This window comes from Schistocerca cancellata, chromosome 3, assembly GCF_023864275.1.
Source record: "Schistocerca cancellata isolate TAMUIC-IGC-003103 chromosome 3, iqSchCanc2.1, whole genome shotgun sequence".
Classification (NCBI taxonomy): Eukaryota; Metazoa; Arthropoda; class Insecta; order Orthoptera; family Acrididae; genus Schistocerca; species Schistocerca cancellata.
In genome coordinates, this window is record NC_064628.1 from 358007783 (window position 1) to 358030995 (window position 23213).

At 38.9% G+C, this 23213-nt stretch overlaps 1 protein-coding gene across 1 annotated transcript in view; it reads right to left on the reverse strand.

Annotated features, from left to right (window-relative positions):
- Positions 1-10804, reverse strand: part of LOC126175048 (sodium/hydrogen exchanger 8) — a 59037-nt gene extending 48233 nt beyond the window's left edge. Inside the window, exons 1-2 of the mRNA XM_049921559.1 lie at positions 9434-10804; positions 1331-1642 (exon numbers count right to left, since the gene is read on the reverse strand). Of these exons, the coding sequence (XP_049777516.1) occupies positions 1331-1642; positions 9434-10706 (1585 nt within the window). The 5' untranslated portion in view covers positions 10707-10804. The remainder of the gene's footprint in view (positions 1-1330; positions 1643-9433) is intronic.
- Positions 10805-23213: the final 12409 nt, after the last annotated feature.

Sequence of the window (23213 nt, forward strand, 5' to 3'; positions counted from 1 at the left end):
TTTGAAATGTTGTGCTACAGAAGAATGCTGAAGATTAGATGGGTAGATCACATAACTAATGAGGAGGTACTGAATAGAACTGGGGGAAGAGAGATTTGTGGTACAACTTGACTGGAAGAAGGGATCAGTTGGTAGGACACATTCTGAGGCATCAAGGGATCACCAATTTAGTACTGGAGGGAGGGATGGGAGGTAAAAATTGCAGAGGGAGGCCAAGAGATGAATACATTAAGCAGATTCAAACGTATGCAGGTTGCATTAGTTACTCAGAGATGAAGAGGAAAAACCAGTCTTTGGACTGAAGACCACCACAACATCAATATATCACATGCAATTTTTCTGAGATTTGACTTGCACTGCCATACTTCTTACACTGTGCAGGCCTTTCATGAACCACTACGTTAAATAATACAACCTGAGTGTTAAGTCTGAAAGCTATGTTCCAAAGGTTCAGAAGAAACAGCTGTCATTATGGGGGGTGGGGCTAGCTGTAGTCTGATCATGACTGCCCTGTATTTGTCTCTGCTTACCATCTACAATAGGTCACTGCAGAAACTCCATCATACTGGAAGTGTTCAAGTTTGTAGCTAAAGAAATTTATAGCAATGTGTTTCAAAATTCTTTTTCTAACAAACCTATTTACCTACATTAACTGCGTAAAACTAGGCTTTACAAAACCACAATTAAATGTCAATCACTTTACACCAGTCATTTAGAAGGAACCAGCTGAAAATTTCTTTAATAGAATCATAACGTCATTCATTCATTATGTTCTTTATATCTTGTCAAGATGCTAATGCTGTCATGAGTGGAGTCAGCTTTACTGACTAACAGTGTCAGTAAAATTAACTGGCAGTCAACAATGACATTTGGAACATTCCTGATCATTTAACTTTATCTCCTTTGCGATCCACTAATTTCAAATACTACTTTCTCTTGCCAAATCTTCTAATTTATTCACTGTCTATTGGCAACAAAATATTCTGTACATCATTTCTGACAAAATCACTGTTTTACATGTTGCACCCCAGCAAGAACAGTGACACAACTAAAAAAAATGGAGTATTTAAAGAAAGTCAGCTCAAATGATATAAGTTTCCCTCAAATTTCAAGTAATTATTGAGGCTGTAAATTCCATTGTAATTTTAGTGGAAGTTGTGGCACTTCACGTGTATGTATCAGTGACAAACTAAACATAGCCTTTTCCGACCTGTGTCATTTTTCTTGTCAGGGTGCAATGTGTGACACACACAATTCTTTCCTGCTATTTCATCTCTACTGTTTAAGTTTTGAAGGACAAAGACTGTAATACGCAACACAAGACACTCACCACTGAACCACATAATGAACATCATCTTCTTCGTGATCTGATGTTCACGGAAACGATTGCACAATACAGCCAGGGGAAAAATATTACAAGCTCGTCCAACAAGGCAAAGCACTATGCTCCAAACAACAAGTGCAGGCTCAACACGGTGTCTGAAGCTGAATAATGCAAGACCCAGGTAAGCAAATACACACGTTTCTGCAATGAAAGCCAATGTGCGCATCGTCTGCTGCATTGTTATCTGAGTCACAGTGGACAAATTGTAGTGGGTGTAATGTGACATAACAATCCCACAGAACAGTATTGCCATTATACCTGTAAGAAAAAAATTGGAGTAAGAAAAACATTTCTTAAAGCAGTTTTTTTCATTCTTAGAACATGCTTTGTCCTGATGATGTAGCCATCATGTATCTAAAAAGTTTATGAGCAAAATATAAAATTACCATATTTTAAAAAACCATCTCTGATACCCAACAGAAAAACTGAAGTTTTTCACCAACAAACACAAAAATCAAAATGCTAAGAACAATGAACCAGTGGCTATGTATATATTTTGCTTGCATATATGCTGGGGATCAGTAACAATTCTCAATCAAACTCTGCTGCAGAATTCTGATGGGGTAGTGAAGACGTAAAAAAATATATAATTACTTTTGAAGGGCGAAGAAGTTACTTCAGATTTTCCAAATGTTACACAAATATCCAGAAGTACAATGGCTACAAGACACAGAATGTAATATCTGGGGCAATTCAATTTCAAATAAGGCTCTGTTCCATTTCTTGACACAATTTTTGGTAAGCTATGCACATATGTCAATGATTTTCCTCATCAAATAATTGTAAGTCTACTGCAGGCTGCAGTTTAGTATAATGGTAGCCCTTAAAGATTAAATCTATGATTGGATTATGCTAAGTAAGAAAGTTTATTTTCAGAATTTGTAGAACTGTACAGGTACTCTCTTAAGTCCTACACTCTATCAGACTACAAGGGGAAATATAGTCCAACAACACTACAGCAATAGTATCTATCAGACACCAAATGTATCTTACAGAAAATAAAACTGAATCTCTACATCTCCTAAATGCTGAAAACAATAAAAAGTAATAACAGCCATACACACTATTGAATGCTTATATAATTATTTTTCTAACAATTTCTGCGCCAAAGCAGTTCAGTCATGGAAGTAGTAATTAATCACACAATACTGATAGAAAATCAAAAGATATAAAACAAATTAGTGAGGAAAGAAATGAAGTGCATTCATCTATATAAATGGATAACATGTTACAGAGGAACTACTGTGAGGAACTATCGTAAGAAGTGTGTCACAAGAATCTTTGTAACTTCTTGGAACTCTATGATTTATACTTCAAATTTTTTGGTTGTGGAGGAAGCCTATCAAAAATAAAACTTGCATAACTGCCCATTAAATGCAAGGTGCAGTTCTCTTTAAATGACTCTATATTATTAATCACACATCTAATGACAGAAGGCAGAATAAAAATTCAGAGGTAATTGAACATCAGCCTGCACAAAGTTTGTAAATTGACAACATTTTGAGGGCTAAGCACAAAGGGATCATGAGGATAAGATTAAAATAATTACTGCATGCACCGAGGCATTCAGTCATTCTTCCTGTGCTCCATAGGTGAATGGAACTGGAAAAAACCCTAATAACTGGTACAATGGGATGTACCCTCTGCCATATGACTCACGGCGGTTTGCCGAGTACAGATGTAGATTGTGAACGCAGATAGGTGCCCCAAAATATGTTACCATTGGACACAACAGAGTGAAAACAAGTAAAGTAAATAAGCTAAATTTAGTACTGGGTGTTAGTCTACACTGGGATTTCGGTGCTGTTGGGGAGCATTTCTCTTTCTTTCATTTGGCAAGGACATTATTGACTACACATCTGCACCACAAGCATCTTGAATGAATTTCTATCTACTGCATTGGAAATCCATTTGGCATTGATATTCACCCTCATTACATCATCCCAGAAGCTGTACTGTCATTAGCTTCTGGATCTTTCTTGTGTTCCATGTATTTTTCTAGAGAATTCTATATGGGGTATGCTACTCTCTGGCATTCTTACCATATAACCAACACAGCATAACTTTCTATTTTAGCAATGTGGAACTTTCCACTGTTGAATAGCTTCTGTAGTTCATCTTTTCCGATCCGCCGTTCTCTTATATCTTAATCCTTTACAGATCAAAACTCTGAAGATTTTATTTCTAATATAAATAGATTTTCCTCAACTATTTCCTGAATGTTGAAACTTCAAACTTCAGTAATACTACCATCATTACAGCAGACTGATGTAAATAAGTTTTGATGTCGGCATTAAGCTTTATTTTTCTTAGGCTTCTAAATTTGTTATGTTAACAGCTGTAAGGTATGCATCTGCACTTATACACCAGTTCTGATTGAAGAGACATTAAAAGTACTTAAAGCAATCAACTCTGTTGAAGGTAATTCACCTACAGCCAGGGGTGCGTCAACCAGGTTTGTCTTTATTTGCCACAGATTCTGTCTTCTCTTCATAAGCAATTACTCCTGCTTACTTAGCAACTACATAATGTAATAGTTGTGTATCGTTCTGTTTATACGTGTCTTGCAATTGCCTATTAGCCTTACATCATCCACACAGAGGAGTATAATTTGTTAGTTGTCCCACAGATCAAAATCACCATTAACATTATGATGTGGAATGTGCCAAGAAAACACACACAAAACATTTATACATAACTAAAAAAATAAAAGAAAACATTTATACTGCTACATGCTGGTGGCCATTTACAGTTTCTTTTTTTTCTTTTCTTTTTTTTAAGATCAGCTGTCTCTATTCAATAATTCCTCTATAGTTAAGAAGGAGTTGTCAAGGAGGAACATCTTTAATCTGCATCTAAAAAAACTTCTGCTATCTGTCACACATTTTATTTCCATAGGTACATTCTCAGAGAGCTTTACAGCTCCATATTTTACCCCTTTCTGTTCCAAAGTAGATTCAGTAAAGGACAATGCAGATCATTTTTCCTTCTAGTGTTGTACTTGTAAATACCTCTGTTACTCTCAAACTTAGGTGGATTGTTGATAATAAATTTCATAAGTCAATAAATTTACTGTGACACTATGATTAAATATTGGGTCGACAGAAATGTCCGATCCCACGCGTCAGCTTTGACCCGTGACGTAAGGGTGTTGTCGTGTGCGACGTCATTACGGCGCGGAGTTTGGTTCGTGAGTGTGGCGTGTTTGTAGATGTTGTCGTGTTGTGGTTTGTTGTGCTCTCTGGTGGTATGTTCAGGGTTTTCGTTTGTGTGGTGTTATGGGCTCAGTTTGCTTTTGCTCATTATCCAGAACTGTTCGAGTGTCGGCTGTATTTGTAGTGGAATTCGTTTCAGTGAGTTAACAATTTTGTGTGAAGGTTAATTTAGTGTTGTTCACTGTACGTCGTGTGGTAGTTTTAGTAAAATCAGTCGGTTGTTGTTTTGTTCAGGAATGGATATGATGGATAAAATTAACAGTGAGCAGGTCAAGGAAAGTGTTCGATCCCAATGTGTGGCTGTGTATGTTGGTATTGGTATTGGGAGATGTTTTTGAGCTATATAGGTCAAGGAAAGTGTTTGATCCTAATTTATGGGATCGGGAGCTGCTGTTGAGCTATATAGGTCAAGGGATGTGTCCGATTCCAGATGATATTGTGTTTAGTGGTATTTGGGAAATTTTGTGATGTCGGTTTTTTTCGTTGTTTTGTGTGGTTTTGCATGGGGGTGGGTGTCTAAATTTGTTTATATTTAGTTTGCCCCCACCCAAAAACACCCCATTTCCCACTCTTGTTCTGTTAGTGTCATTAGGATTTTTGTGGAAAGAGTGTGTGCGTGTGTGTGTTTTTCGATGTATTTTCGTCCTCATAATGTGTACATAACGACTTTATATGAGCCATATTGGAATCGTGGTTTATGGTCGTCTCCGCCATATTTGTGACGTCATGGGTCAAAGCAGACGGGCGGGATCGAACACTTCCGTATTTCCTAAATATTATTAGCTGCTCAAAAAGACACCTGCAAGGTGTAAGTATGTGAACTCCAAACATAATTGTAATTACTTTCTTTAACAATAAAGGAAATCCCTGGACAGAAAAATAACTGAAATAAGGGAAAGGCAACCACTTAACTACAGGAAAGCTTTTGCTATTTTTCTAGCAAGAGTACACACATTCACACACACAACCACCCAGGCACGAAATGTCTGTGGGTATGCACATCTGGTGTCTCTGTGTGAATGTGTATACGCTTATTAGAAGTAGTACAATAATTCAATGGCTAGTGTTAACTGTTTTCTACTACATTTTTCTATGTGCCACACATCTGTTCTCTACAGGTAAGTACTTGCCTTTCTCTAATTACTTTATTCGGTGCAATAAATACATTTTGCCTAAGCAAAGAGTTACCCCAGATCATAATCCTAAAAGAAAATATGCAAAGTTCATTAACTTACTGACTTCTATATCCCCAAAGTTGAAAATTCTCCTCATGACAAAAGTATCTGAACCTAAATGTTTTATCAGGACTATTGTATGGTTTCTTCCTTTTTAAGTTTTGGTCAATATGCTCAACCAAGAACTTACAATTTTCTATACTGTTCACATTATTGTTTGTTGGTATCCTAGTATAATAGGATGTGGGATATTTTTTGAAGATACAAAACTTGATGAACTGTATTTTTTTCATAGTTTAAAGCTAGCCCATTTGTGCGAAACCGTTCAGTAACTTTCATAAAAACATCATGTACTATTTTCTCTGTTGATGCTCTTTTGCTCAGCTTCACAACAATGCTTCTATCATCTGCAAACAGGATTATTCTACCTCATGATTCAAATAAAATGTCAGATAGTTAACATAAAGTGAGAACAGTAGCAGGCTAATGACCAACTCTGTGGGACTCCCATTGTAATTTCTCCCTATGCAGATGATACGGTGTACAGGGTGAGCACAAAGTCTTCGCCTGATTATAACAATTTATTACAGAATAACCGTTTGACATAATAAGTTACATTTGATGCCACTACATAGGTTAGTGTTCCTAGTTTTTTTTAAGACCACTTATGTCAGTAAACCTCAACGTGTGCTCCCTTGGTAGCTTGGAGAATATCGAGGCGGTATTCCAGTTCCCACCAGGTGTTTTGTAACGTGTTCTGTCACAATACCCACAGCAGCTTGTATCCTAGCCTTCAGATCGTTGACATCAGCAACTGGTGTGACAAAGACTCTGTCCTTGATGTAGCCCCAGAAAAAAGTCAAGGGGTGTAATGTCTGGAGAGGGGAGCAATGTCTGGATCGGTGGATTGGAAGGAACGGTCCAACATCCTGGCCACCCCGCTCTCCAGACATTACGGCCCTTGACTTTTTTTTTCTGGGGCTACATCAAGGACAGAGTCTTCCTCACACCAGTTGCTGACGTCGACGAACTGAAGGCTAGGATACAAGCTGCTGTGGGTACTGTGATGGAACACATGTTACGAAACACCTGGCGGGAACTGGAATACCCCTCAACATTCTCAGAGCTACTAAGGGAGTACACATTAAGGTTTACTAACATAAGTGGTCTTAAAAAGACTAGTAACACTAACCTATGTAACGGCATCAAATGTAACTTATTATGTCAAACAGTTATTCTGTTATAACTTTTTATAATCAGTGCAAGACTTTGTGCTGACCCTGTATATCTGTATTATTTGAACAGCCTACGGTAACTTTCTGCAGTCTGTTTGTTAAATAAAACTTAAACCAGGTATTTGATGAACTATTTATTCCATAAAAACTTAACTTCCATAATAGAAATTATGGCTAACACAATCAAATGCCTCGCAGTTGGATTCCTTTCAGGACCATTTTTATCAAATACTGTATCAGTCTCCTCTAAATCTAAATAACACTGATGAGATAGCAGACTCTTGTCTCAAAACAGATACACATTTGAAAAAGAAAGGTAACATTCCAGAACTAGTAATGCAACAAATGGAAACATTACTAAGTGTGGGTATTAGAAGTGAATTTATTCTAATCCCTAATACTGCAATATGACAGCAGTGTCATTAGTGTGAATATGTTAATTATATCCTCAACTGCAACTCTATGAATTGAAGTGTATAGCACCAGTTTCCCAAACTTTCCAAGGACAAATAAATATTGCTACTAAATGATGACATTTACAGAATGCAATGAATAAAGGAGTTACAATTTCAATTTATGCCATGACAGGGCCACAAATAGATTCTTACTATGAGAGAATTATATGAATAGTGCACTCAAACCTAGTCCACAGATTTCCTGTGCCCTGTCCTCACCCTGCCCCCTCCCCAATACTCCCCCCCCCCCCCACACACACACGAATCAGCTACACATAAACGACCCTCTCACCACCCATCATCACCCTGGACTGGAACAGCTGAACTATATTCTTTGTCAGAGTTTTGATTATTTCTCCTAATGCCCTGAAATGAGGGACATTCTATCCAAGATCCTTCTCACCCCTCTTAAAGTGGTGTTCCATTGTCCACCCAACCTACACAACACCCTGGTCCTTCATTATGCCACTCCCACTCCCTAGCCAAAGGGATCTTATGCCACTGGCAGAGCATGGTGTAAGCCCTACCCAGTCCACCCACCCAGCAATTACTATTCCGATCCTGTCACAGGCTTATCCTACCACATCAGAGGCTGGGCTGCCTGAAAAATTACCCCTGTTATAGACCAACTCTGCTGCAAACACTGCACAGCTTCTTATTTTGGTATGATTACCAACCAGCTGTCCATCAGGCTAAATGGCCACTGCCAAACTGTTGCCAAGAGTAAAGCTGACCAATTCTTGGCACAACATTCAGCTGAGTATAACATACTCAATTTCAATGGCTGTTTCACAAGCCAGACCATCCAGATCCTTCCCTCGACGACCACCAGCTTCTCTGAGCTACACAGATGAGAGTTACCCTTGTTACACATTCTTTGCTCTCACGATCATCCTGGCCTCAATATCCATTAACCCAATGTCTCCACACCCTCTACCTACAGTTTCTCCTTCCTCCTCCTTGTTACCTCCCCCAGTTCACATCCCCATGTCACCTTCAGCATGCACCGCTCTACACTGGCTTTGACAACTGTGCATCAAATGCCTAGACCACGTACCTGCCACTCCTCCCTCATGCATTCCTAGCCAACAAAGCAGCTATGAGCTGCTCACTACCCATCCCCAACCCCTTTTCCTACCTCCCACCTACCAAATCCTCTCTACCCATCCCAAATAACATCATCCCACTACAACCTAGACCAGCTGTCAAAATGCAGCATTGGCAATGTTTGTTCAGCTGGCACCATGTATGGACATAGGCTCATGCAGGTGTGTGTCTTTTACTTTACCTCAAAAACGGATTACTTCAAAAGCTAGCAAGTTCTCTCTCTCTCTCTCTCTCTCTCTCTCTCTCTCTCTCTCTGTGTGTGTGTGTGTGTGTGTGTGTGTGTGTGGGGGGGGGGGGGGGGGGGTGCGCGCCTATCAGCAATTCATCACTTCTACTATTACTTTCATTCATCCAATGATCATCTCATAATGATATAGGAATTGTCAAGCTAATGCAATATAAATCTATAGCTCAAAACATAAATATATGCAGAATACATAACAATGCTTTACAAGGATAGAACAGGTCATCAGACATGGCACTTAACAAAACTGCCAAGTGACCACACTTGTATCATTCCTTAATTATGTAATCTTTTGTGCTTTCTCGTGTAAAAAAAAGCAACCTTACACCCAGAATGCTGAACCTGTACAGGGCAGCTTACCATGATTCTTAGGAACTCACAAATGTAATTACAATATGCTTAGCAGCATTACCTTGGATTATAATGTTTTATCTAATATAGCAGTTTTGCTCTGCAATGTGAAATGTAACTGCATAATCTCATTTATAGATGACTGCGTACAGAAATTAAAAAGATATTGTGTGATGAAATTCAATGGCAGCCTGCACTCACTAATCATAAAATCTAGATATTTATTTTAAAAACTAGAAAAAATAGGACAAATTAACTGATACATACCTGACAAGTGAATTCCTTCAGCAAGAGCATATGGTGCATAAGTAAAAACCAACATCATTCCAAACTCAAGAGATGGGTTCTTCCGTAAATCAATATGCTTCAAGAGTAGAGCACTCACAAGTGCAAACACAACACCTATTCCTGCAGATGCAAAAAACATCAAACAAAATCTGTTGATTCCTGTTAGGACAGCTTCTGATGATGTCATTGCTGGATTGTTTGATTCCAAAATTGATGTTGTTAACACAATGGCAACAGCATCATTCAGAATACTTTCACCAAAAACCAACATGTTAAGAACAGGATCCACATCCAGTGCATGGAAAATTGCTACAGTTGCCACAGGATCCACAGCTGATATTAAAGATCCAAATGCAAAGCTTTCAACGAAGCTTAGACGGTACGCCACTTCTGCTAGTCCGAGCAAATAGACTCCTGCACCAATAACAAGTGCAGATATAGTAGTACCAAATATTGCAAAAACAAGAATGGAACCTATGTTTTGAAAGAAATTTCCTTTGTGCAAATTGTATCCTGATTCAAATATAATTGGAGGAAGTAAAACTAAAAAGAAAGCAGTTGGTGAAAATGCTTCTTCTTTTCTCCAGTTTGCAATGTTTTGATTTGACATCAGATTGATTATAAGGCCTATCAATGCCCCAAGAAATACAATAGCGACACTTTCTGGTAAGTACTGGAAGTTGAACTGCAACATAAAATGAATCAATAAAATGCCTAAAGCTAGCACGCAAAGCACAAAAAATATTGACATTGAGCTGTTGTGTTCTTCCTCTGCAGAACCTTTGTCGGGGAGAACAGGTTCACCAGGCGACTCTGTGGAACTAACCGTCACATTAGTAGCATTCGTTGGTGCTTGCATGGGTGGCATCGGCGGCATACTGACATTTGCACTTGGTGGTCCCTCTGTCGAAGTAGCGTTCGAGGTTTTAGTGCCATTTGAGCTTTTAAGTAGCGTATCTCCAGAAACAGAATTTTTGTCATTCTCCATTTTTGCCTCAGACACTGCCGGCTTCACTTTACCGTCCTTCTCATCACCGGTTTCCCTTTTCCGCACCACACTAGTCTCTGTTGCCACAGACTGAACGAATGGTACTTCACCAAATAAACAGTTTATGGTCTCACATTGATGTTTTAAATTTGTGTCCACTTTTTGTGCATCGACAGCATAACAATACAAAATCAAAATGACAGGTATAACAAACGCACGGAACAGGCTGAATGCCCTCGTGTTAAATAAACTTGTTTGCTTCATGTCTGAATATACATATTTCCACGTCACACTAAATAACAACACCAAACTGATCCCGCAGATCTGTTTCACACAGCAGACATTACGCAATTGACAACTCACATGTGTTCTGCTACGCCACAGCCTTCTAGACACATGATTTTGAGTTGTATTGTCAAGTGATTTAATCTGACGCATTCGTGACAGAACCATCGATACCTTCTGAGCTGGTGATATGAAATATAATTCTACATCTCTAAAATTTCCAACATAAAGAAGCTACTCCTTAAATGAATAAAAACACTGGCAAGTATTTGAACAGCTGGTTGCGGTGCATAAATGAAACAGATGGAACGTTAGATTATTCCATAATGAATTTCAAATGACTGCACTCTCACAAGCCGTCAACAGAACGGGACGGAACAGTACGTCAACGTCATGTTTCCTCGGGAAGAAAGTATTGACGCTGAAGGCGGATTTCCACATGCAACAAAAGTGACACCACAGCTAGTCGCATGACGCCTAATACAGCAGTGGGGCCGTGTGGTCCTGTCTCCACAAGGTCCTGTATAAATTCTTGGGGCTCTATTTTTCAGGATAGCGTTAACAGATGTTATTCGTATGGACACTTGTGTTGTCACTGAAGTTATGGTATTAGAAATGAACTAAGAATCCAGAAAGAAGTAGAGGAAGTAGAGGAAGCAGAAATGTTGGATTTGGAAGTGAATTTTATGCAGAAATAATACAGCGGCATTAAACAAACTTATAAAGGCAGCAGCACTCTTAAATGAAGACACTCGTGATTCACTTAAGAATAACAAATGCCAATTTCGAATATTTGTAGATCCCACTATAGTCTATGTAATCGTCTTGAGAGAATTCAGGAAATATATACGAGTAGATACTTAAGATAATGTTCATTTATTGTTCCATCTCAGCTGCACATTCTTTAAAATTCGATTACCTGTTTAGATCTCACTGGATCATCTTCAGATCTAAGTAATTGCATCAGCAACCCGTCTTGTCTACTCAGAACAACATATATTCTGATATGTTATGCTATGTAGACAAGATGGGTGGCTGATGCATTACTTAGATCTGAAGATGATCCAGTGGGATCGAAACATGATATCGAATAAAAATGTGTGCAGCTGATATGGAACATTAAATGAGAATTATCTTAAACATCTACTTGTAGATCTGTGACTCGAGCTGTATTAGAAAATCCGATACATTACAGATGTACTCCTGGATCGAGTGCAGCTAGAAGTGACACTACGATATTTGATATCTAGTAATTACCTGTCGACTTTCCAACGTTTATGCCGCATTATGAAAAGCACAATTTCAAAGTTCTCATGTAATGTGTTGAATACTATTTACAATGCCCTAAAGACTTGTGAAAGCAGGGTACTAAGTCACACTAGAACCACTGCCGTATGATGCACAACACAGTTACTCATGAATCGTTCTATTGCAGAGTGAATTTAAAGATGGTCTACACGCTTACAGCGTCCAAAACGTACTGCTAATCTCGTCTGGAGATCGTCTCCTTGGGATGTTATAGATGTTTCGAGCTGTCGAAGCTTTTGATGTTCCCAAAGAACAGGGACTGCAGAGCACATTGAACTGAGTCGATAGTTGGTCATGGGCGAGATCGCCAGACCGACCATGCTGTGGCTGACGCGTTAGCAAGACACGGTTGGACAGTTTCTCGATGAGGTGCGTGTTGGATGCCATCACCTTGTTTCATCCAGTCCTTGACGCTCAGTTCTCAATTACTGCAGATGCTAGCAACCTGTCCATTAGCGCTCTTTGGCAATAGGAAGTAAACGGCTCCCAGAGGCCCTTCTCTTCTTTCCGTGCAAGTTGAAACACTCCCAGTGCAAATGGTCCTTTTATGACAGGGAGCTTTTAGCAGTTTATGAAGCTGTGAACTACTCTTGAGAGGACATTGAAGGACGTCCTCTTGTTGTGTACACTGAACACTGACCACTCGTAGATGCTATTCACAACCCTCCTGAAGACAAGTGCCTTAGGCGATACAGACATTTAGAGTACATTGTACAATACACAGCCGATGTACGGCATGTAAAAGATGCAGGCAGCATTGCAACTGATTATTTCTTGCACAATGGAACTATTTCCGCTCACATTGATTACGAGGAATTTGCACAAGCATGGCACAGCGACCAGCAGCTGAAAGAATTTCTTAGTGATCCTGCGATGAACCCTTGCATCGAACTCAGGCTCATACAAGGTGTGAATCGTCGGGTTCCCTGTGACACCTCATAGAACCTGGCTCACCCCCTTTTCCCTCAATCTTTCCATCACCTGGTCCATGAGTAGTATCACAGTGTTGCACGTCCTGGATTGCAACTAACCACACACCTAATCACGAAGCATTTTGTTTGGCCGAACATCAAGACAGATTGTAAGCTGTGGAAAAGAGTGTGTTTTTCCTGCAAATGAAGCAAAATCTCACTACACAGCCAGCCATCTCTGGGCCACTCTGAAGTACTGAAGGGTCTGTTCCAGCGTACACAAGGTGAGGCACTTAAATCCAGGCAAATTTCAATTTGTATTTCCCACCATATTGTAGTTCCACTGGATGCCAATATTGGTGTTCTTGAGAGCCATAGGCACCTGGTAAACAGTCAGAACCTCAAAATGGCCGAGATGTTACGGACAAGTGTGGAGTACAACCGAGGAGCCGAGATAATCGAGAGTGTCAGCGCTGGGTGTTCGCCCACTGAAGTAGTTCGATTCTTCGGGTACCCGATATCAACTGTTTACGATGTTGAGGCCACGTATAATGCTTCAGAGAAGTCTGAGGAAGGTTCCGCTAACCTGGCGAGGAATCATCATTCGAGGAAACGCGTGTCATGAACTGCACCAGTCATCGAAAAGGCTCAGGCGCTAATTTCGGAGGACCTGGGGCAATCGCTGAGGAACTTGGCGTCAGTATTGAATGTCAGCGCGCGAACAATGCATCAGATGGCAGAGGAAGACCTCATACGAGCTGTTTAGTCCAAAACTGGTTCTCGGATGGTGCTAACATGTTCTGATCAAAGGAGGTCTTAATCCTGAATAGCCTGGATTTAAACCCCCTCAACTACTATATTTGGATTGTAGTCGAAAGAGTTACCAATAGGACGAGGCACCCTAATGTCGCATCTCTACTCACCACTGTCGAAGCAGTACTAAGGGATATGGACAGCGTTGTTTTAAAGAGTGTGTGCGATCACTTCAGAACAAGGTTGGATGTGGTCATTGGGACTGAAGGTGGTTAAACAGAATAATGCTACTCCTGAAAGATATGTAAAAGAATTTTGATTTCTATTTGTATTTTACTTTAATAAATTTGCTTTAAAAAAGATTCATTTGTTCAGATTTAAGCGCTGCACCGTGTACATGTGGACCTCATTGGGTCCCTGCCTCTCTCAGTAGGCTAATGTTACATCCTGTCAGTCACTGACTACATGACATGATGGATAGAGGTGATCCCCTTCCAGAGACTGTTGTGCAGGATCTGATGTCTATTGGTTTGCTAGTTTTGGATGTCCCTTAAAAAAAATGTTTCAAATGGCTCTGAGCACTATGGGACTTAACTGCTGTGGTCATCAGTCTCCTAGAACTTAGAACTACTTAAACCTAACTAACCTAAGGACATCACACACATCCATGCCCGAGGCAGGATTCGAACCTGCGACCATAGCGGTCACGCAGTTTCAGACTGTAGCGCCTAGAACCGCTCGGCCACTCCAGCCGGCTTTGGATGTCCCTCTTCCACCATCACAGACCAATGCAGATTGTTCGAATCTCCCTTATTCCTCGAACTTCGAAATTTGTGTAGAATCACTCACTACAGAACGACTTCATATCATCCGCAAAGCATAACGCTCGTTGAGAGATGGCACAATACCCTCAAGACAACCCTAGTGAGTGGACCGACGACCTCCCGTGGGTACTTGTTGGTTTGCTCATGGCTCATAAACGTGGACTAGAAGCTCAACTTGCCTAGCTGCTTTATGGTGAGATGTTGTCACTTCCAAGAGATTTCATTTTGCACCAACCTTCCCCCATGACAACTCCTCTGCCCACCCTCTCTGACTGAGTGAGAAAGCAGATCTCCTATCACAATATACCTTCCCCCTCCTGTCACACTACCCTGAAGATCTTCCTGTTCAAGGAGCTTGCAAACTGCTAATTTGTCATGCTTAATGTCAAAATGATAGGTGCAGCCCTTAATCCTCCTTTTTTCAACCCCCTCCCCCCCCCCCCCCCCCCACAAATTGCTTCATTGCAGAGCTGATACATTTGATATCTTGCAACATGGTAAGCCTGTCACTGTCTCACTCAGCAGACTCAAACTGGCTTGGACACTCAATAACGAACTTGTTACCATTTTACCTCATCACCTCCTGCATGCCCCTTGTCTAATGTGAGACTTTTGTCAGACATTCTCACAACCCACTTTGACCTTCTCTGCTTGCTTCAGCAACGACAGCCATCTCGACATCATTGTGTCATGCTTTCAACCCCAGGGCCACGAGCTTGCCTTGGTACCATCTGGTCCTGATGCATGTACCAACATTCCCTCTTCCCTGCCAGCCACTGCATTTTCTTGCACCAGCTGTGCTATCCATGTACCTGCATATCTGCATAATTATGAACTCTGTGCCTTACAGTCTACACCTACTACTTATGGCGACATCTCCCAGCCATCAGCTTACCATCACTTTCTGCAATATAAACTACCATGGGGGGGGGGGGGGGGTCCATGGGAACAACAATATCGCTGGCCAGTGAGAGGTACGATATAGCCTCTCTCACTGGGCAGTTCAGTCTGTTACTATTGATACACATGTATCATGTTGTGCTTAATAAAGTGTCTTTTGTAATCTATACCTATAGTTCTCTTTATTATCTGACATCATTATGTATCAAAGGTCAACACATTTATTAAAAGCTAAAGTGAAGCTGGAATTATATTGCCACCAGAAACCTCCATATTCCCTTTCTAAAAGCCACAAAGTGTTTAAGAGCATTGAAGTTGTCAATACTAGGCTCTGAATATACTCTCAGTATTGCATTAATTTTAACCATTTATGAAATTAAGTGAGCTATTGTGAAATAAAGAATCATATTTTTTCTAATTACTCAATAGTTCTTGCTTCTTCACATACAAATATTATATATACATCATATAACACAAACACCAAATACTTTAACCACAAATTAACCATGATGTGCACATAACTACAGTGGAAAAACCTTTAATTACTAGAAACCTTAAATGCAGAAAGTTAATATAATGTTTCTGTTAAAATACAACCATGTTAAGATGGTTCATGACCCATACCACATAGAATAAAAAACGTACACATCATACTCTCAGAGGTGCTTGGTATTCACCATACATAATGGAATCATACTCCACATCATTTTGTTGTCATGGTAGCTGTTCACTAACCATATAGCATAACATGATCAATTTTTTGCACTGGTTTAAGTACAGTACTAACATTGTCTATATCGACCTTTCACAATTATCTCAACTGTATTTTTTAAGTAATGTAGAGTTTTTTCGTAAGTACACATGAAAAAGTAATAAGGTTTTCAAGTAGTCTATAATTTATCTCATTTACAACTATACAGTCGCTACATAATTTCCGGAACTCAGTCTTTTTGGGTGCCAGATGGACCTGCAGGTTGGACCTTTGTTGTTTCCATTAATGTAGGCTTTGTGTATGCACCTTGTTTTCACTTTTTCAACACATAAACCACAACTGTGAACGTTTTACCACATGCCAACCACAAGTTCAATCATTGTTTCTGTAGCGCTTGGTTTCAAGTTTAATTGCTCACTGTACCATTCAATAAACTGTACAGTTGATGCTAACAACTGTTTTAGACACCACTTAGTACTGAAAAACATACATGCAACAAAATTACAAACACAGAAATCAAAATATTTCAGTGACGCTTCTAAATTTAGCTATGAGGTGGCAGTCTGATGACACTAATTGGTGGTGGGGGAAGGAAAGTGGTGTAACAAAGTTGAAGTGACAGTAGATTTTTGGCATGGCTAGAGGTGACATCACTCAAGTGGCACACCAGGAATTTGGGTGTTCACACATGCAACTTCAGTGATGCCACTCAAGTGGAGTCACTTTTGTTGCATGTGAAAACCCAGCTTGATACTGGGAGGACAGTGGTGTGTCGTCTGTTAACATCGGAAGCTAACCTATTGCCACCACACTCACTCATGTTTAACAGTGCATCTTGTGCTTTTGTTCCTTCTTAATCTTTACTTTATTGTTTGATTTGTTTTCATGACACATTGCAAAGTTCCCTTGTGGACTTGGTTATGTTTCCTATGAAGTTTGGTTCACATTTACAGAATGGAACACCTAAATATTCCACAATGCATTTTAAATTGCAGCATTCATACAGGCTGTCAACAGACTGGAATGGGACAAGACAAGATGTCAACATCAAGGTTTCTCATGAAGAACGTTTTGACATTGTACTGTATTGTATATGTACCAGTCCAAGTTAAACAAACAGAACAGATTGTATGGGTGTCATTGATTAGGTGAAAATAATGTAACATATCACCATAAGTACATAAAGGGGAAATATTATTAGCAAAAATCTGGAAACGTTCTTCACCAATTTAAATTAAATTACTACACAATACTGTAATATATATTTGGACAGACATACTCTATATGTTTTTTGAATAAAAAATGTACAGATTTTCTTTCAAAGCCGTCTGTGAAAAAGGAAATGCTATACTATGCTTGGTGTGAAAATATGCAGTTTGTGATGTACATTCTGCATTTCTTGCTTTTATGTTTTCGTTTTCTTCAAAGGCAAAGAGAAAAGGTGAAGCAGTAGCCCAGTGTACAGCCTGCACCTACCATCATGTATTTTTATTTTCAAGTATTAAAAATCATAAGATGCTTTTCCTGTTCCTTGGTCAGAGGAAGGTCTCGCTCTCTGCTAATGAACGATGGTAGACTCACGTTATTTTAGAGCGAAATCGGCGGTAGCCATTTTGGGTATGAGAATACGAAAAAAGTCTGTATTTTTGATGTGTGTAGAAGAAATAATACAGTCATATTTCAAAAGTGAAAAATTGAGTTATTATTCCAAGTAGTACTGTAATATATAAAAACCCAGGAAGGCCACCTGCGTACTTTGGAGTTATTATGAAGATCCGATTATGAAAGGAATGATGGGCATGGTCAAGATTTTGTAGGTGGATACGGCAAACGGACGTAGTATTATTAATTGGAAAGCATAAATCTACAATAGAAAGACTATTTTTTCCTGGTAGAACTAATATAAGAAAATTCTTTACCCATTTACAGGCATAGCCCAGCTTATTGTGCTTGTCTGACACATGGAAAAACCTTCTTATATTTTTTATTATATTACAAAGTGGCGACCGTGACAGGACTGTATACTGTCGGAAATTAGTCTCTTTATTTAGGGAGACAGTATAGGTTTCACTGTCTTCCTCACAGTCGGTTTTAATTATGATAGCAGGGCATTAAAACAATTATAGAGGTTGTTACTCATATACATTGTTTCTCCACATATGTAATTTTAAACAAAAATTCTTATACAATAATGTGCTGTTTTGTTTTCTTCTTTGCGGTTGGTTTCAACAGAAAACCTGCATATTAGGAAAATTGTATCTAGGGGTTATTGGTTAATGATTAGAATATTACTACACAATCTGCATCATTCCAAACTTTGTAATTATATTCTTTTCCATGTTTAACTATTACAAGTAATGTCATTGCAGCTAGTATTCTCACAGATCCAGCAGCTGGAGAGGTCTGTTTTATACCCCATATACTAGTGATCCCAACTGATTTACCAGTTAGATGTACGTGAATCAAGGTGTCGTTTGGAGTAACACAAACAGTTGCTCAGTATTGGAAAAGGAACTATACCACACGAGCATGGCTGTATATCCGTTGATGAGAAATGTAGTAACGTAATATGGACAACTGATTCTCTAATTCGTAAATTTTATCCTAACATCGATGATCTTTTGCAAGATACACATAACTGGTTTTGTGAAAATTTCTGTGTCAGTAACATACAATATTATTTTGGAAAAAATAACAGTCATATGTTCAACATGGCGGCCAACGTGAAAGTTCGACCAGTTTCCTCCTGGAATAGATTTAATTTTGCCGTTAAAAAGAAGGCGTGTGCAAATTGTAAATACGAAACCACGAAGTTAAACAAAAGTGTGTCCAAATTATAATTTATAATCAGTGCTCTGAAAGTGGATATTTCGAATTTTCAGCTTGGAAAAAGTGAGCCTAATACTCGACAAGTTCCGCAAAGCATCGCGCCTGCTGGCGAAAAGTTGATTAAAGTCATTTACAAAAACAACACGCAAGAACTGCAAAATACTGTAAACGATAAAAGTACCGATACACGACATTTGTGCACGAAAACCCTTTTGAAGTGATTTCAGCTGTAGACTGTGATATCTCAGCGAGCTGCATCGGACCATATGGAAAGAAAGACATGAGATACTAAGAATGACAGAGTCGCTTTCAGTCACAGGAAAAAAAAAAAAATTCAATCTTGAGTGTAGTCGCCGACAGTGAATCTAAATCAAGTGTCCCTCAAGATGGATTATCGACTAATACACACAAAAAAGACAAAACAAACAGTGCCACCGCGCAACAAACAGTGCAACCGCGCAACATACAAGTACCGGCAGGCCTAAAAACAGTTATCATCAACCAGCAAAAACGTGTAGAATAAACCTATTTGTAGACAGTCAAGGACGGAACATAGCAGCCAAATTTCAATCTAGAAGCGGTCACAAAATAACTAGCATAGTGAAACCAGGCGCAAAATTTCAGACAGTGACTTCTAAGAGCTATAACATGGATACAGGAACAACAAGTAACGAATTTTTCGTGTTCTTAGCGGGAACAAACGACATAGCAAAAAATGAAACGAAAGACATAGTGATCTCACTTAAAAGAAGGCTACATGTGGTGAGAAGTTCAAACGTGATCGTCTTCTCTTTTCCACACCGACATATCTTGCCAGTTTGGTCGTGTGTAAACAAAGAAGTGCGAAACGGGCAAATAAACAGATCCAAAGTATAAGCACGAGATTCGAAAATGTTGCATTAGTTGCGTAGGAAGAAGATTCCACACATCCTATGGCTTACATCTCAACAGGCTGGGGAAGGACTTAGTTTTAAAACGGTTTCAGGAAATAGTGAACATTGAATGTGCAGTGTTGTGCTACAGAGGTCATCCCTCTCAAGGACAAAAAAACGAATGCTTGGGAGAATCAACCACGAAATGCCAGGTCAGTAAAACAATACATCAGCAGGACAAGAGAGATGTTTATTTAAGACAATAAAACTTTCCACCAGCGCAACACCAGATGCAAGTGAATGTGTTTGATATGTGCCTCAAAGAGATATTAGTCCACACGAGAATAATTTATCACTTCTGCATTATAATGCACAGGGTTTAGGAAACAAAACAGATGATTTTGAATCATTTATTGCAGGACTATCTCTACAGGTAGTAATAGTTACAGAACACCAGAAAACAGTGAACAACATTCAATATTGCAAATTGGAAGGCTACAGCATAGCTACATTCTACTACAGAACACACAATAAAGGTCGTGGTTCAAAATGGTTCAAATGGCTCTGAGCACTATGGGACTTAACATCTGAGGTCATCAGTCCCCTAGAACTTAGAACTACTCAAACCTAACTAACCTAAGGACATCACACATGTCTATGCTCGAGGCAGGATTTGAACCTGCAACAGTAGCAGTTGCGCGGCTCCAGACTGTAGGGCCTAGAACCGCTCAGCCACTTCGACCAGCAAAGGTCGTGGTGTTGCCATCTATTCAATAAAATTTAAGTTCATAAAAAATGGTTCAAATGGCTCTGAGCACTATGGGACTTAACTGCTGTGGTCATCAGTCTCCTAGAACTTAGAACTACTTAAACCTAACTAACCTAAGGACACAACACACATCCATGCCCAAGGCAGGATTCGAACCTGCGACCATAGCGGTCGCGCAGTTCCAGACTGTAGCGCTTAGAACCGCTCGGCCACTCCGGCTGGCTGTAAGTTCATAACCATCATGGAAAACAATTTCATTGTTGACAAAGATTTCGAAACTGTAATTCTTAAAATCACATTTTGCACTGTTCCTTTCTATGCCATAGGTGTATATAGATCTCCCTGTGGAAACTTTCATGCTTTTCTGAAATCACTTGATGGAATTTTAAGTAAATTAATGTCAGGCTGTAGAAGTGTAAATCTTGTCATACTGGGAGATTTGAACATCAACACTTTACATGATGGCCAGGAAAGCAAACATTTTACAGATTGTATCCTGCCTTATGGGGCTGAAGATCTTCTTGAACCAATAACCACCAGAATAGCTAACACACATAGTAGTTTAACTGATCATGTTATCACAAATTATGACCACATCATCTCAACAGACATAATAAATGGTCACCTCTCAGATAATTTAGGCCAAACACTAGTGCTGAAATGTAACACCAAATTAAAACCAAGAAAAATGTATGAGCACAGGCGAATATTATCTGCAAACAACAGTGCTACACTAAGACATAGTCTGAGACAGGAATCATGGGAATCAGTAATGACTACCATTGGAATCAACAATAAATGTAACATGTTCACAGAAATTATGACTGAGCACTTAAATAGAGCCATCCCATTAAAAAAGTGAGTATTCAGAAAAATCATCCTTCAAAATAAAAAATCTGTGCCATTAGATTTTAAAACAAAAGATGTGAAAGAAAAAATGGAAAACATGTATAGCTTACACAGTCTGACTATCTCAGAGTTACATAAAGAACTCTGCAAGCAGTACAAATATAAGTACCACAAAGAAGTCAGGAGATCAAAATAAGAAAGAATCAGCCAACAGATATGAGGTTCAGATAATGCTTAAAAGACTTGCTGGTCCATTGTAAATAAAATCAGAAACAAGGAAACAGAAACTAAAATTAATAATGTACAATTAACTGTGAATGATGAAGATATCTCTGATCCCCTTCTAGCAATATTTTTAATAATTACTTCATGGATACTGTTGAAAATGATGTCTCTATGAAACAGGATAGACAGCACTCAGTTCAGTTCTGTACCAAACAGAACTGCAGTACATGCAGTAAGCACATATGACGCTCTTCAGCTTACTGATAATCTCAGAAACAAAAAAATCAGCAGGATTAGATGAAATTTCTCCATATCTATTGAAGAAATGCAAACATGAACTAACGAAATCACTAATTCATCTAATAAACTGTGTTCTCGAAGATGGCGTGTTATGTGACACGTTGAAACTTTCTGTAGTGAAACCAATACACAGAAAGAGGCAAATAAGCATGTACAGAACTACAGATCCATTGCCTTAATCTGAACTTTCAGCAAACCGATAAAGAAAAAAATATTAAAAAATCTTGTAACATTACAACAATGCTGCCATATTAGGTGATTTCCAGCATGGTTTCAGAAGAGGTCGAAGTAGCATACTTGCAGCAGTACAATTTGTGCACAATGTACCTGAAAAAATAAATGAAAAATCCCAAGCAGGAGGAGTCTTCCTGGACCTCTCAAGGGCTTTTGATAGAGTTCACCATGATACGCTCTTATGAAAAATTGCGAAGAGTGGTGTCATTGGAAAACTCATACAATTGCTAGAAACATTATTAAAGGGTAGTTAACAGTGCACGGAGATTATGTACTCTAATGGAGAAATACTGGAGAGGAGAAGGTCAATTATAAGAAATATACATTTTGGTGTTCCTCAGAGCTCCATTTTAGGCCCAGTCCTATTAGTATGCTATGTAAATGATTCCCCAAGTTCTCTTGACAATAAGCAATTGATCACTATGTATGCAGACAATACATTTGGTGTCTGCTAAGCAGACAATGATATCAGCCTAGTTGAAGAGATATATAACTTTACTGGAAAGGCAAGAACTCAATTTGAAAGTGAAAAGTAAATATAGAAAAACTAATATTATTCATTTTAAAACAAGTGGTCCAAGCAGGCAAAATACTGTGATTGATGAAATTCTACCAAAAACCTGTACAGATTGTAAATTCTTGGTTTTATGCATAGATGATCGACTTTCATGGGAGCAGTAAGCTGATTATGTCTGTAAAAAAATAACACCCTTTCTATATGTATTAAGAAGATTATCACTATATCTTAATTCTGAAACCCTAAGGACTGTATATATTATGGATTAGTGTATCCATTCCAGTGTATCCTTTCTGATTAGCTGTGATGAGTGTGTATTGTCGTTTTCAAGGTCATTTCAGTGTTACAGTATTGTAATCATAGTTCGTTTTATTATGTTTGAAATAAGTTTTTGTAGCTTTGTTTCAAGTAGTGTAAGTTGCAACACAACTTATCATGGAGCTACAAGCGATTATTTCAATTGTAAAACATGTTGCGGACCTA